The sequence below is a fragment of the Solea senegalensis genome, linkage group LG17 (assembly GCF_019176455.1).
Source record: "Solea senegalensis isolate Sse05_10M linkage group LG17, IFAPA_SoseM_1, whole genome shotgun sequence".
Lineage (NCBI taxonomy): Eukaryota > Metazoa > Chordata > Actinopteri > Pleuronectiformes > Soleidae > Solea > Solea senegalensis.
Window position 1 is genome coordinate 17,632,910 of NC_058037.1, and position 17,033 is coordinate 17,649,942.

Genomic DNA, 17,033 nt, shown 5'->3' on the forward strand with positions numbered 1-17,033 from the left:
AACAATAGTTGCCAATAAAAACACATTTTTGATGCAAAAGAAAAAAACTTTTTTTTAAATCTTATATATGTATATATATATATATATATATATAGATATAAAATAAAATCGTAATATTGTAAGAATAAAGTCGTAATGTTATGAGAATAAAGTCGTAATGTTATGAGAATAAAGTCGTAATGTTATGAGAATAAAGTCGTAATATGAGAATAAAGTCGGAATCTTATGAGAATAAAGTCGGAATCTTTCGAGAATAAAGTCGTAATGTTATGACAAGTTGTAATTATTATTCAAGCTAAATATCAGATGATCTACTGCAAGCCTGTGTCAAGATGAGAAATGGGAAGCATTCCGTGAAGATACATTTGTGATTTGGGGCTTCACAAATAAAGAAATACTTAATATTTTTGGCCACATCAGCACCACCAGATTATCTTTAACATCGGGACTTTGAAAAGATTGAGTTTGTTTGGAAGAAAGAATCACAAACACAGACTTGGAGGAAATGGCAGCAAAGCTTCAGCTGGCTGAGGTGATGGCGCTGATCACGGCACAACCGTGATAATGAAACCATGGAGCAATGCAGGGAAATGTAATATTATTCAAAAATGTGTTCTTTTATAATGCTATATAATTGATACTCTCTGCTGCTCTTTGTGTAACTTTCAGCGCTAATACATTTTAAAGTTTGGCATCAGATTTATGTCAGAAACAACCTTCTCTTATAACCCACTTTGACTTTCTGTAAACGTTAACGTGACAGTATTCATTTTATAGGTGAAGTTCATTTGTGTGTGTGTGTGTGTGTGTGTGTGTGTGTGTGTGTGTAGACTGCATTCATTCTCAATGCAGGTAGGCAATCCTACTGCACGAGGAGAGAGTAGAGCATCAGCTGTAGAAGTTTGTGTTTGTCCTCCTGGATATGCTGGAACATCCTGTGAGGTAAACATACGTGCAGACACACTCATGCACAACACACACAAACACACACACACACAAAACTGCACACAACTCAATGGAAAATCATCTAATGGGAAAAAAACTTAAATCTGTAAAGTTCCACAGTCTACAAAATAACCATTTTAGTGCTTTAAATCACAGATGTACTTCAGTAGAATACACAAATTAATTGAATAGGGTCACACTTTACTTTAGAGTCATAGAGTGGGAATAATTTAGTGATAGGGAATTTCTATTTTGGTAAAAAAGACACATTTTATTTTTATAGTAAACATGAAGCAACAAATATGTGTGTGGGTATTGTTTCCTTATTTCCACACTGTGACTATTGTTATTACCAAGCTGGTAATAGCACTGGAAATAAGATGTTATTACTTCAATTACACATTTATTACCATACTTTTATTATTATTTTGTTTCTGTACTGTGACTTTACTGTGTGTGTGTGTGTGTGTGTTTCAGGCTTGTAATCCTGGTTTTCGGAGGGTGAACGGAAATCTGTACAATGGTGTGTGTGAAGCTTGTCACTGCCATGGACACGCGACACAGTGTGATGAGGTCACAGGACACTGTGTGGTATGATGACGAGAATAACTTCATATCACCGTCTGTCTGTCTGTCTGTCTGTCTAATCACTTTTGGTTGATACAACACTTAAATATTCTTTTTTGAGTCAAAACAAGACAAACAAACACACGACAATGGATTCAAACAGAATTGACCAGACTTGGCCACATTTATTTATTGTGTTTTTACATACAAAAAAAGCACAATAAATATCATTATAAAAGCATATTTTACCACTTTTTAATCCACCACCACAACACTGGACTAAAAGATATTTTAGGAGCCTGACCAGATATAAACAGTTGAGAGATCTTATGTTGTAAGTTGCAGAAAAAGAGTTGCACCAAAGAAACGACGAGAGCTGCTTCATTTGGAAGACACGCCCCTTTTTTTAAAGCCTCAATAAAGTGCATGTTTTTCTAAATATGGAAATCATAAATACACACATATGTATCATCTCGGCAGTCTTCTTCTTCAGTGAGGTACTTTTGGAGTCACCACCTAGTGACCATTAGGGGAACTGAATGTTGGAACACTTTGATCCTGTACTTGAATACACACACACACACCTACATTCACAGAAACATGTAATCAGTGCACATACACACACTAGCGCACACACACACAAACACACACATCAACCTGCTCATGTGCATCTACACACATTCACACACACACCACTCCCCAATATACACATTGCCTTAGGCTTGAGCTGACAGTTAGAATCAAACTAAATACACACACACACACACACACACAGAGTTGTGGGGTTTGTATTACCATGTTATGTTTCATTATAGATGAGGAGGATGCTGGGATATGTCAGAGGGAAAACACACACAATGAAAGACAGACATGTCTCTCTGTCTCTCTCTTTTTCGCTCTCTCTGTCTCTTTCTCTTACACTGAGAGAGGAAGAGAAAGACAAGTTGACATGAAATCACTCACAGACAACATGCACACAAACAAACCAACACTCCTGGTATCCATATTCATACACACAGTGACAGGCAGGCAGACGCACACACACACACACACACTTCTTCCCCAAGGACGATGTTCTCTGGCTGAATGATGGTCTTACAGGTCTTGGCCGCAAAGAGACACTTGGACTGAGGAGGAAATGATGCAGAACTGATTTGACACACACACACACACAGACGGTTTCAGCTGGACATAAATTTGGTTATGTCCCAATCTAAAATCAACATTCATATTTAAAACACAAAAGATGAACAAATGTTAAAAAGTCTTTGTCCGTGAGTCACGAGGGTCAAACTGTGTTTGAATGCTTGTTCGGAAACTGTTGAATTAAATGGATTCTTTTTTGTTTTAAGTATTAAAGTAGACAGAAGTATTAAAGTAGACAGAATGTATCTTTCATTGTGAGATACGTGTTAATAATCTTAAAATTCAGCCTTCACCCTTTTTTCTTTACAAGTGAAAAATTTTTTATCTTTGTGTTTTCGTTGTAATGAACCAAATGATATAATATAAGGTGTTTTGAAATATGAACTCTGAGTAAAGGGTTTTGAAGTTTGACGTTCAACATAATATGGTCTGGCAGAATATTGTGTGGGGATGGGTTTAACTTAGTTAAAACAGACTACAGAATTTACAGACTTTATCGAGAGATTATAGACTTTATTGATAGACTACAGACTTTATCTATAGGTTACAGACTTTATATATTACAGACTTTATCTATAGACCACAGACTTTATCAATAGACTACATACTTTATCTATAGACCACATACTTCATAGACCACAGACTTTATCAATCAACTACAGTCATTATCTATAGACCACAAACTTTATCATTAGACTACACTCTTTATCTATAGACTACAGATTTTATCAATAGACTACAGTCATTATCTATAGACCACAGACTTTATCAATTGACTACAGTCATTATCTATAGACTAAATACTTTATCTATAGACTACAGTCATTATCTATAGACCACAGACTTTATCAATAGACTACAGTCATTATCCATAGACCACAGACTTTATCATTAGACTACAGTCATTATCTATAGACTACATACGTTATCTATAGACCACAGACTTTATCATTAGACTACAGTCATTATCTATAGACTACATACTTTATCTATAGACCACAGACTTTATCTGTAGACCACATACTTTATCAATAGACTACAGACTTTATCGAGAAGACCCGGGTTCGAGCCCCGGTTGGAACAAGGGCCTTTCTGCATGGAGTTTGCATGTTCTCCCCGTGTGTGTGTGGGTTCTCTCCGGGTTCTCTGGCTTCCTCTCACAGTCCAAAAACATGCAATGTGGGGATTAGGTGAATTAGACACTCTAAATTGACCGTAGGAGTGAGTGTGAGAGTGAATGGTTATTTGTCTCTAGTTGTGTGTGGCCCTGCGATGGACTGGCGAACTGTCCAGGGTGTACCCCGCCTATCGCCCGATGTAGCTGAGATTGGCACAGCACCCCCCGCGACCCTCTGGTGGAGGATAAAGCGGTTAGATGATGACTGATTTACATGATGCCACAGAGTCTGATTTTTGTTTTCCCTGACATTATTTTTTTTTTTAACTTCAACCCGTGTGTGTCTCCTCCAGGACTGTTCCCACCACACCTATGGGCCCCACTGTGACACTTGCCTACCTGGTCACTATGGTAACGCCACCCATGGTTCACCCGCAGACTGTCAGCCCTGCGCCTGCCCACTCAGTCTTCCTAGCAACAAGTAGGTCTCTCATGTGATGTGGCTGTAATGGCACCATCTTTACACAGTTTAATCAAATCAGTCCATCACAGCTGACCCTTGAGACTCACTGGCCCCAATTCTCCGTTTCTGACCCTGTCTCTTCTCTCCTGACGCCTCTTTTTTTTAATTCATATTTTGTTAAACTTTAAACTTTTTGAAGGATATCATCCCAAACGGAGGGCTCATCGCGGTGGGTAGGAATGTAATCGTGACATGTAAGGAAGTGTCTTCACCACAGGCAGAAGCATCAGCATGAGTGGAGCGATATCATCCATGTGGGTGGAAAGTGTCATCACCGCTGTTAGAATTAATATTAAGTGCTATAAAACTTAACAAAGTAGCAAACTCAAACATCTCCCACGAGTCATTAAGGTATTTAAAACCTCCCATCGCACCGCGCCTTTGGTATGGAGCTCTGCTCGTGCTGTGTCTGCGTCACAGTATTAAATCAAGGTTGTTCAACTTAATGTACTTAAGATTGCTCAGTAAGAAATATGAAATATTCCACATGATTAAATAAAATGTTAGCGCGGGAAATTTGGTTTAGTAACATCTCAGTTGTTCTAACATGTTTGAAAGTCAGACTTGATTTCACCTGGACCTTCCGACAATCTTGTTTGTCTTCCGATTTTAGGCTGATTTAAACAGATTATCTGGTCAAATAATCCTATAGTGTGAGGGATTAACAGACTTGATTTTAAAGTAATCAGGTAAGTATTAAACGTGTTTGATATTTAGCTATTAACTTGACGATGCCAACAGTCCACCTTCATGTTTATTAATATTCTGAAGTAACGAGCTTTCAAACAGACACAAGTTCTGGTTCTAGTTCTGTTCTGTTGACTCTGAACCATGTAGATTTCTGGCGAACCAGCCCGCATTCACACCAGTTTGATAGGAACCAAAGTGAAAGGACATTATTCCTCGTTACTCCATGCTCCATGCTTAATCTACTCTCTCCTGGTTTTCACAACCCAGCTCTGCCGGTGTGAAAGGGCTTTGTGAAATCTCTGGATCGTATATTCTCTGCTTTCTCAGGATTAAAACATTGTAAATCAGTAACAAAGTTCGTCGCGTCTGTGGCCTCTCACGTTTTTTAAAATCAAGTCAGATTTGAAATTCCTCTAGTGTGGAACAGACTTAACACGATCATTTATTTTTATCTTTTCCTTTAATGGTATGTTGTCGTAATCCAGCACTCATTAGGATACTGATGAAATGTTAAAAGTCAATAATTAATGGCAATAAAGTGAGTGTACAGATGAAGTGACTTGTACCAGGGAACGGTGCAGATGCCCGGAGGAGAAGTGGCAGCAGAGCAAACTCACACTGGTCCTCAGCACATGGAGAGACAGGTTGACTAATCTACACTGAGAATGAATCACTAAGATTTCTTTCCCGAGAACCATACCAGGGAGCAACGACGGTGACTCAGACTGGGGGTTTATGGACTGCGGGTGGTGAAGGTGGTGATTACAATCTCAAACATGCACATCCTCCAACATCATTTAAAAAAAAAAAAAACTAATTGACAAAACGAGATGTTACACCTTTGCTTTGATGCACTTTCTCCTCACAACCGGAGAGAGATGCTGTGTGTGTTTGGCACACAGATGTCACCGACGCGGCCACACACACACACACACACACACACACACAGGCAGCAGCAGCAGCTGAGAATCCTCATGTAGTCATGACACATCATGTCCAAAAGTCTGAGCTAAAGAAAGACACGTCTCTCTCTCTCTCTGTCTCTCCTGCTCTGCCTCCCTCTAACCCCCCCTGCAGTAATAATAGCTTGGAGGTGCTGTGCCTTTCAGACCCTCAAAATAACCACCACACAGTCCCTCATGTTGCCTGAATCCAGTTCTCTCAAGCAGCCACACAGGCAGCCAGTCAGCCAGAGGCCCCGGCAGGCTGTTGTTGGCTGTAATGTCCGTCCTCTTATGAACAGCTGATAAAGTGATGTTCATATTAGTTTCCGTGCTGGAAGCAGGCGTGTTTGATTTAGAGCCATTCGATAGAAATCAATTTGGTGTGTGAGTGCTGTTCTGTTTTATTTACGCGCAGGCATAATGACCTCGCCTCCAGGTGTGTGTGTGTGTCAGTCTGAATCTATTTAACATATTTCAGGGGAATTTAGTTAATACTTGATGAAGTACACATTTTTATGTTGTTTTATATAGACATTGTTTTACAGCGTTTCAGCCAAACTTTGCTGAAATTGAGATTGTTTACGTATTTGAATTGAAAAATACATTTGAACCCTTTTCCTTTAAATTGAAGTCAGATTTGTGCAGGATTTTACATTTTACATATTTGCAACAACTATTTGGTCAAATTAGGCATTTTAAATCAAAAATTTAATGTATAATTTATAGGCAACCGGACACCATAACTTGTTATATCCAACTGATTTAACCTCTAAAAACACCCTAGCACCTGGTATTTATGACATAGTTTTCCCATCAAATATTTTACTATGATCAATTCAACTGGTTTTTATTCAACTCCTTTTGAACAATATACTATAATTTCACTTGTACAAATATAAAATCACATGTATAGAAGCATCAGGGTTTTATTTAATGGCTTTATGTATTTTTAAATGTTTGAATAGACATTCTTTTACATCGTTTCAGCCAAAGTTTGCTAAAATTGAGATTATTTGTATTTGATAGACCTTGAAATATACATTTGAACCGTTTTCCTGCTAGTGGAAGTCTTTACATTTTACATATTTGTAAAGACTATCTGGTCAAATTAGGCATTTTAAAACATATTTAATCTATAATTCATAGCTAACTTGAGACAATAACATGTTCTATCGTCATGATTTAACCTCTGAAACTTAGTGGCTAAAAATGTTAATTTAAACATACATTTTTACATACATTTCTCTGATCAATTCATCTGGTTTTTATGCAACTCCTTTTGAACAATATGCTTTCATTTCACAAATCAGATGTATAGAAGCATCAGTGTTTTATTTATGGCTTTTTGTTTGTCCAAATAAGTTTAACTTGTATCTGAGAGAGTCGGTTCGTCGTTACTGAGCGAGTTAGTCTGCCAGTCTGAGGCCTGGAACCTGATCTAGGAGAACTATCTATAGTTTATGGAAGTGGGAGGGTGACAGACGGTCTCGCACTCACTCTCCTTTGCTTTCTTCCCTCTCTCTTTCAAGTCATTTAGGAAAGACTTTGTTGGTAGGAGGAGTGAGAGAAAGAGGGGAAATTAAGTGTCATTCAGTGTGAATGCGAGGCGCTCAATAGCGACAGAAGAGGGACGTCGGTTTGTGTTTGTGTTTGTGTTTGTGAGGGCGAGAAAGAAACAATGTCCTTAACTCGCCTCTCTCCTCTCCTCTTCCTCCTCGTCCTGCTCCCGTACTCCACACTGGAACAACAACAACGCTCCCGAATTCGCCAACAATTTCAACAAAAATCACAACAACGCGTCCGCGGCGACCACGTCAGCTTCAGCCCCACCTGCCACTTGGGCGAGGAGGGGGAGTTACTCTGCGACCAGTGTCAGCCGGGATACACGGGACCACGATGTGACAGGTAACACACAGAACGCAAAAACACACAGAAGCACACACTGAACATGAAAAGTCACGGTAAAGCAGTTGTTCCCAAATCACTGGGTCGGGACATACATATTTGTTTGGGGCGGTTGTCAAATAAATGAGCTGTTTTATCAATTTGAAATATTTGATGCAAATATTTCAGAAATATTTAAAAAATAACATTTGTTATGCCCAAATTTGAGTGGGCTCAACATTCAACCACTACAACTAATTTGTCTGTCCAGGAATTCAAGTAAATAACGATAATTTGACATTTCAATCAAGAAATAATCATGTACTTTACAGGTTTTTTTTTTTATAAACTTCATGGATATCAGTAATAACTATATTTTACCATTCAAAATATCATTTTGGTTAAAGAGCTTCTACAAATTGGTGGATTAACCATTACAGAAACATTAAAAATGATTTTGATGAAGTCCAATACTGTTAATTCAGGGCATCTGTGGCTTTGGGTGGTGGTCTAATACATTTGTTAAGCACTGTTTCTTTTATATTAAATGCTTAAAATGAAGCTATGATTCTTTTATGAAACATATCATTTGGATATGTAGATGTTATCAATTAAAAGTTATATTAGGTGTTACAGATATGGCAGTAATACTAAAAAAATATTTTAGACACATTTATAAAGTTTTTTTCCATATTCAAAATGTGAAAAACACTACTGTAAACACACATTTATGCTCAGGTTTCGTATAATGCAGTCTCAAAGCTTCACACCAAAAGAACTGCCTCTATAAATCTTTGGAATCCTTTGGTGTTTACTTGCAACGAGGTCCAAAGTTGGACATTTGACCTTGACCTGAAGTAGAGGAACGCTCTGCCAAAGCTGATTTAGTTTCCCACAGTGTCACCACAATCACCTCAGGATCACCAACACAATCTAATCACTTCATCCCTGGGCCATAACCTACAGTACATCCCCGGAAAATGGCAGTAAATTCACTTCATACAGACAGACAGAAAAACACATAACTTCCCTGGCAGAACATTATTCAGATTATGGTGTTTACATGGATTGTTAATGGAATTTCTTCATTCTTCATGTCCCATTTACATAATCTGCGTCTACAGTGGACATAAACTGATTAAAATGTACAGATGTTTACATAAACATCTGAATACTTTACAAAGGCCTTATTGGGATTATGGTAAATTAGAAAATGTTGTTTACATGACGGCGTCTGGTTTTCTTAATTGGCCGAGGGTCCAAGTAGAGGATTTTTGTGTGTCTCACTGTCCGTCCGGCGTCTCTGTCCTCACCACATTTATTAGCTGAGTGACATTCTTGTTCCATTAGATGTGAGCTTGCTTTTTTTTTTTTTGTACACAGCCCGAGCCCTAATGAGAAGTCTCTGGATGACAGTCTTGTTAAAACCGGGGGCTCTGCTGTCATGTGGTGATGCAGACTGAGCAAAAAAACAAAAAAAAAGCATGTGAAAGCTCAGTGAAATGCACTACATTAGGACTGTTTGTATGGGAGTGAGCCCAATGCATTTGTTAGTATTCACTTTCACTTTCTCATAAATTCAGACACAAGTGGAAAGTTTAAGGCAGAATGAAGACGTACTGTATGTACGTAGGTAGCTTGTGTTTATATATAGATGTACATTTTAACAAATCAGTGGGTGAACAATGTCTTTTTTTTCCCACTCAGCTGTTACTGTTGACGGTCATATTTTTCTCACTTAATAATGAAGTCTAAAGTTAGAGATGTTATTTAGTCGGTAATTAGATGATTCACATCCTGGACTGTCTTATTGATAAGTGGGAAATGAAAGTTAAATAATCCCTTAAAATAAAGTTAATGATGATATAAGGATAGTTAGTGAGTCAGTTAGCTAATTAGTGAGTCAGTTGGTTAGTTAGTTGTGGTGTTTGACAGCAGTTGGCGTCCATAATGCTCTCTTTCCTTTTTATTTCCTTTTTTTCTTATATTTTCTGAGCTGTAGCATCTCACACTTCCTTTCATCTTATTCCTGTCATGCCCAGATGATGAACAACGTCTTTGACTGTAATCTGGATTATCTGCAGGCGTATGTAAGATAAATTAAGATGAAATAAAAGATACCTTTCATGATAGTCATCTTGCTCTTCAGCCCGTTTTTCCCTGTCTTGTCCTTGTAACCTCTTCAGCATAAGAAACTTTGTTTTTAATTCTTATCTGCCTCGACACAAGTATGTAGTTTAGATTATATCAAACTAAATTTGGACTCAACAGAAGGCAACACTCACACAGACACGGATGCAACTGCTAACTGTAATTAAACATTTTAAAGGCCACATAGACCGGAAGCTCCAATTAACACTGCGTAAACTTGTGTGTGTATCTGCGTCTCACCACCGTAGCGCCTCCTGGTGCTGGCACTAGTCCGGGCACATCCGGTTGCGTACATTCAACCGCAGAAGAAGAAGAACTACTCTCGTTGTAGCTGCTGAGATGCAGAGCATCCACCGTGCCAGAGGGGGAGCTGTGTATCTGAGAGCTGGCCTATCTATTACAGCACTTCCAGGTACCTGGCCAATCACAGGACAGTGGGAAAGCTCTCGTTGGCTGGCCAATCACAACACAGTCCACATTCTGGGGGTGTGGTTTTGGTCTGAAAGAGCGCGGCTGACGAGAGCGTCAGTGAGGAGATATTTTGATCGGCTCGTTTGCAGCGATTAGGAGGTTTTTAATCATGAAAACAAGTTCATATATGTAAGTAGACCTCCATAACTAACATATATGTGTGATACAAGCATTCTATGTCACCTTTAAGGTTATTTAACTCTACAGGCCAGGCTACTTCTGTGTTTCTGTTGCACTCTATAAACAGTAGCACTGTGAGAGATATGACAAATTACTGCAGGCACAACATAATGATGCGTTCTATTTGTAGTCAGAAGTCAGAATTTCGGAATTCCTCTTCAGAAGTTTCAACTACAGAACGCCGACTCAAGTTGGATTTCCAACTCGGGAAGTCGAAGCGATCCCACATATCCCTGACATAGGATTACAAAATGGCTGCCACTTAACGGCGTTTAAAATAAAAGCACTCTCCTAAATTTACTGTCTCTTATGTGTTTCTCATTAATTCACTTAACACATAATACAGTTCAAGGTTTATCCGTGGACATGTTGCTATGCTGTTTGTGTAGAGAGTTGTCATTGACTGGCATTGCTAGCAATGGCTAGCCTAGCATACATTTGCATTCATGTTTTGTTTTTTTCCAAATATTTAACTGAAATATGGTTAACTTGGAGGTGACGTAACTTCAAACTTCCCATTTAAATGACAGCCGACATTCTAAACAACATCTGTGTGGTAACATTTGCTAAACAAGCGCCCAAATTGCTTAATGACACGCTGAGCTGGTACGGTAAACTAAACCAACAGCAGCAAAGCAGGAAAAGAAGCATTGTGCCTAAAGTTTATAATTGACCAGATTTCAGTCTCAATCTGGACAGTCTCCAACAATCGTGGTGTGTAGGTATCCTGTAGTGTAAGGGATTAACAAACGTGACATTGGACAATAACCTATGAGAGCGTGAACAGGAAACGACTTAAAGTGTGGTCCTGCGTCTTGACTTTTTTTTAAAATCAAGTCAGATTTGATGATCCTCAAGTGTGGGGGCAGACTTTATGCTCTCCAAATTGTGTAACATGTAATTCACTTCAGGATAGTGTTGAAAAATAGCAGTAGTGTTGTGAAGCTGTGGTTTGTTCTCGGACAATAATTGTACCATCAAAAGCCTGTGATCGTTGCGTCCCCTCGTTCTTCAGAGCTCTCACATTTGAAAGAGGAGAAGCGTCTTCAAAAAGACGGACTTAATCCTCTCCTGTTTCACACTCACACACTGTGCCGTTCCCTGTGATGAGTCAACTGTCTGTGTTGAGAGGAGCCAATAAAAATGCTTCCATGAGCTGTGCACAGGCTGAGTTTGTCTGTCGTTAGATGCACCAGTGTTTGAACGCCATCTGCGCCGATAATCATTATAACAATTTTAATCTCCAGGATGAAAACATTGTGCTTCAAATAGATGATGGGTATCAGTTGCGCGGTTGCTTCGCCGCGTGTTGTGTGAGTTGAAAAGAAGCTGCTGCTGCTGCTGCTGCTGGTGGTGGTGGTGGTGGACGCTGGCCTCGGCTCTGTGACCCGCATAGTCTGAATGCCTCGCCATGCTGTCCACGGCTGAATCACTCCGTCTGCCTCTGCGTTATTTTTATAAACCTCATTTGGCCAGTGGAAAGAAAAGTGACTCATTGTCGGGGCATTTTTCAAACTCCTCTGTCACAGAGGTGGCTCCAGTACCACACGGCAACAGTTCATTTCATATGAAAGAGTCGTTCGTTTGTGGTGTTACTGGCTGCTGTATTGTTTTTACGGGCGCTCAGGTATAAATCACGACCAGATTCCTCCTTTAGTGTCTGAAATCTGAAATATCAGCGATTTATTTTCTTCCAACACCTGAGTAAAATGACAAGTGACCTCAAATAACCCGGCATGACCCTGGGTCAGTACATTCGGCCTCAGGCAGAATGTAAGAAATAAAATACAACCCCTTAGTGGTTGGGGGGAGAATCTCACAAATAATCTTTGTTTTTGTAAGTTTCTTCCTCCTCACAGCATGAGGTGCTGACTTTGTCCACTTTGCTTTTTTAATACAGTTTCCCCCCCAATAATACTCTAAAGGCGCTTTTCCATTATACAGTTTGAGCACAACTCGGCTGCTCGACTCTACGTGCTTTTCCATTAGTGATATAGTACCTGGTACCAGAGAGTGTCGTCACTGCGTGAGCGCGATCAGTGTAGATCAATTAAAAAGACTGAAAACATGCGTTCATCTCTAAGATTTATGTAATAATATGTAATAGAGGAGTCTGGTGTATTTAGCGACAGCACTGCTGTAAGCCAGTCAGGTCATGAGCCGCTCAGTCGTATTTCAGTTCAGACTGTGTCAGATGGAGTGTGTGCTCTGGTCACGCAGGAAGTACTGAACTGAATCTTTTTCATCAACTGAGCGAACTGTTTCCTAGGATTTTACTTAGGAAATCAAGTGATATTACCGTAAAATAATCTCATTATTGCCATCACACTATTGCCATTGTTTTAACCAAGGTAGGAACTGCATTAGAAATAGAATAGACACCTTAATTAAATACCTCCCTATTACAAAAACTTTACCATGTTGTTATTCTACTATGAAGTAAAGCGTGACTTGTTTTAATTCATCAGAACACTTCGAAATTCAGTTGGCAGTGTTTGTTTGTTTTGGGGGGTGGACCATGTAGAGAATGCATCTGTGTATCCATCCTTCATGTGTGTGTGTGTGTGTGTGTGTGTGTGTGTGTGCTCCTCTGACGCCATATGGTACATGCAGTCATAGGGAGAGGACAGCTGTTTCCTAAAAGAAGTGAGGAGTGAGGAGAGAAACCCCCGCTGCACTGTCTCCACACATAATACAGTCAAATAATATGATAAGAGTAATGACAGTATTCAGGTGATCAGCACTCACTTTTTTTTTTCTCCCCCCTAAGTCTAATTGATACCTGTTATGCACTACCTGTCCATTACTCGTCATTATCTCTAGTCCTTTTAGTTGTTGTTAGCGCTAATTAATTGTAATGTGGTCATTTGTCTGCGTTACGGGCATTAACGGAATAAGCTGCTCTTCTTTCTCCCTCCCCGCGCTAATAGACTATCCTCTCGCCGCTAAGTGATTTCGGCTTTTCAATTTCCTGTCCATAAACAGCCATTTAGAATTAGCTGAAAAGCTATTTAATGCAGCCGCCTTACCAATCACTCTCAGCTGCGATTTCAGACGTCGTCCAGACTTGTATTTACACGTTGTTCGGTGCGCTCACTTTCGCTGACTCATCAAACTCCAGCTGATGTAAATCTTGTTCTTTTTATTTAACAGCCTTTCATGTAGAAGACAATATAATGGTTGACCTTAGAAAAAGTAAAGTAAGTAAGTAAATTTAATTTATAAAGCACATTTACACACAGCATAAGCTGTGGAGTGCTGTACAGTGAAAGACTAAAAAAGACACAAAATAATACATAGTAGTACAAAAAACATTTGACCAATAGTCATCATTAAATAAGATAAATAAGATAGATATTCATATTAACTACTGCTAACTAATAACTGTTGTGTCTACCACTCTGTCGTGGGTTTCATTCCCAGCTCCACTAATCTACGGGCCAATGTGTCCTTGGGCAAGACACTTAACCCTACATTGCTCATGACGATGAACTGTATGAAAGTGTGAGTGAATGCGTGTGAATGGGTGAATGGCAAAACTAAAGTGTAAAGCAGCTTTGAGTGTTCGTCAAGACTCGAAAATACAAATACACAGTTGAAGGACGAGCTTTCAAGGTGAAGAGTGCAACTGACATTTATTTTCATAGTCGTTTAATCTGTGGATTATTTTCTTGATGAATCAAGTACTCGTGTCGTCCATAAAATGTCATGAAATGTTTTTTTAAACAGTTGATCGGTGTTCACCAAACCTGGAAATGGTGTTGTTCTCGAACGTCGAACGTCAAAAAAAGAGTTGGATAATAAACACCTTAAAACACCTGTTGGTATCAGCTGAGTGTGACAGAGATAAGGCGATTTTCAGGTCCAAACAAAGCGTGCTCTGCTGATAAGAGGAGCTCAGGACAGTGTTTTAATAACCTGCGCATGATCTTCAACACCTTTCACCAATCCTGCTGCTTTAATATGGCACATACATGTGTCTCAAAAGCAAAAACTAAAGATTTTATTCACATTTTCTTTCCCATTTACAAAACATCCCTGCCCCAGATTCTATTTTTAAACTGGAAATATTATCTCAAAACTCAAAATTATAGACAAAAACATTTGAGGGAGGAGCAGAGCGCTGTCTTCCCCTGGTACCAACTCCCAAGCTGTAACACTAAAAATATGATCCATAACTTTTATGTTCCTACTCCACCTCCCCCGCTCTCTCTCTCTCTCTCTGTGTAATTCTCCACCAGTTGTGTTTCCCATCTTCTTCCTGTGCACTCTGATGGTTTTGACCAGGTGTCTCCCAATATATCTCCTTCGAGCCTTCGACACTTCCACCAAAAATACCTTCACTTCCTCTTGAGACTCAAGCCCCATACACACACACACACACACACTCTGGTTCCCATGACTTCAGAGGACTTGCATTCATTTCCTGGAGACTTACTCTAACCTTAACCATAATTACTAGTGGCCTAATCCCGACCTTAACCTCAACCTAACTTTTAACATGTCTTCACCTTAAGGGTTAGGGTTAATAATGAACGTTATGGGGACTTGATTTTTTTTGTCCCCACAAGGATTCCCCACAGACCTAAACAGATTTAGGTCCCCACAATGTAAGGAAAACCAGGTACACACACACACACACACACACACACACACACACACACACACACACACACCGGCCTAAACAAAGCATTATCCCTAACTTAACATACATACATAAGCTGTTAATGCCTAACCCTAACCACTATTCATATCTTAGCCCTAAACTTAAATAATTCCTTTAGAAATGAAGTTTTGCCTCATCAGGATCAGGTGTTTGGTCTCCATGAGGTCTACTGGTCCTGAAAAGTGCCAGAAAAAAGGTCCTAAATACACACATACTGGTCTGTGCAGCTGTGCTTTAAAGGACATGTATTGACTTCCATTTACCTTAACCTATAACACAATTCATATCTCAGCCCTAATCTTAAATAATTTCTCCTGAAATAAGGTTCTGCTTCATTAGGACCAGGTTTTGGCCCCCACTACTGACTACTGGTAGCTTACCTTTTAAGGACATGCATTGACTTTCATTCATTTGGACAACAAAAACAAAGCCGTATGATCAACTTTACCTATAACTCAATTCATATCTCAGCCCTAAGCTTAAATAATTCCTCCTGATATAAGGTTCTGTCTCATTAGGACCATGTTTTGGTCTCCATGAGGACTACTGGTAGCTTACTGCATTGACTTCCATTCATTTGAGCAGCGATGCCTAACAGTACCCATAACCAGCTAACGAATAACCCCTAAGCACAATTTAACCAGGTTGTCGGAAATGAGGTTCTGCCTCATTTGGACCAGGTTTTGGACTTCACAAGGACAGACCCGGTCGTCACAGAGTCAGTGTTAAAGCCAGAGAAGATTCCCAAAGAGGCAGCAAACGCATGCACAGAGGCAGACGTCACTGACATGCACAAACACACAGGGAATCTAATAATAAAGCAGTTGTATTGAGTACCATGGAGGGTCAGTGGTAATAATGGCTGGCTGCTCTAGACTCGTTCCCTCTCTCTGTTCTTTCTTTTTCCTCCTCTCCAAATTCAATTCCCTTTTCAATGTGAAGACCTCCCCCCCCCTCCCCCCCACACGCACACACACACGCACACACACCATCGACCATCGTCTTCATAGCTGCCCTTCTCCTGGATTCCCTCTCTCAGTCTCCACACTCCCCTCATTCACTCTTCCTCTCCTTTTTCACACTCCATTTCATCCCCCTTTCAGCCTGTAGAGCTTTATTTCAGCTTAGCTCTGTTTTATTTGGTTTCACTGGCTCCTTTTTGAGGTGCTGCACTCCGAGAACTCTCTCAGCCACTTAATATCTTTTTGGATTACCTGGACTTCCACGGTTTTTTGTTGGTTTTTTTTGTCGACAGAAAGTGTCTGAAAAGACAGAATAAAATTCTAGGAATTGTAGTACTTATCCTTTGCTCGACAGGGATAACAACTGTTTTTTCATCCCTGATTCCAGTAATGATATAAATCAGAGATGTTTGTTGACATGTTCAAGGTAAAAAAATATATAGGTTTGTCAATATTTACCGAATCCTGAGTTCTCTGTAATTGTTTGATAGAAAAGACCAGGTTGAGTTGCTGCATATTTTCCTGTCTGACAAAAGAAAAAGCTGCATTTTCAAGTGTTATCTGTGTGAATATGAAAATGTACTCAATAATCAAGACCGATGCAGGGTTTGCTTATACTAAAATACATTTTTTAAGGAGGAATAACATGAGGATTACAATCTGAATGCTCACCAAATGGTGTTTTGATGAATTGTTTGGGTATTTCAAAAAATAATTTGAAAGTTTGTGCTGTTATTTATACCTGGGATACAACTAGGACTAAAAAAGGGAGACATTCATGCATCTA

At 39.5% G+C, this 17,033-nt stretch overlaps 1 protein-coding gene across 1 annotated transcript in view; it reads left to right on the forward strand.

The window, feature by feature from the left end:
- The window catches only part of lama2 (laminin, alpha 2), a 182,816-nt gene that overhangs the window by 88,335 nt on the left and 77,448 nt on the right, over positions 1 to 17,033 (forward strand). Inside the window, exons 17-20 of the mRNA XM_044049818.1 lie at positions 831 to 942; positions 1,423 to 1,536; positions 4,129 to 4,256; positions 7,751 to 7,837. Of these exons, the coding sequence (XP_043905753.1) occupies positions 831 to 942; positions 1,423 to 1,536; positions 4,129 to 4,256; positions 7,751 to 7,837 (441 nt within the window). The remainder of the gene's footprint in view (positions 1 to 830; positions 943 to 1,422; positions 1,537 to 4,128; positions 4,257 to 7,750; positions 7,838 to 17,033) is intronic.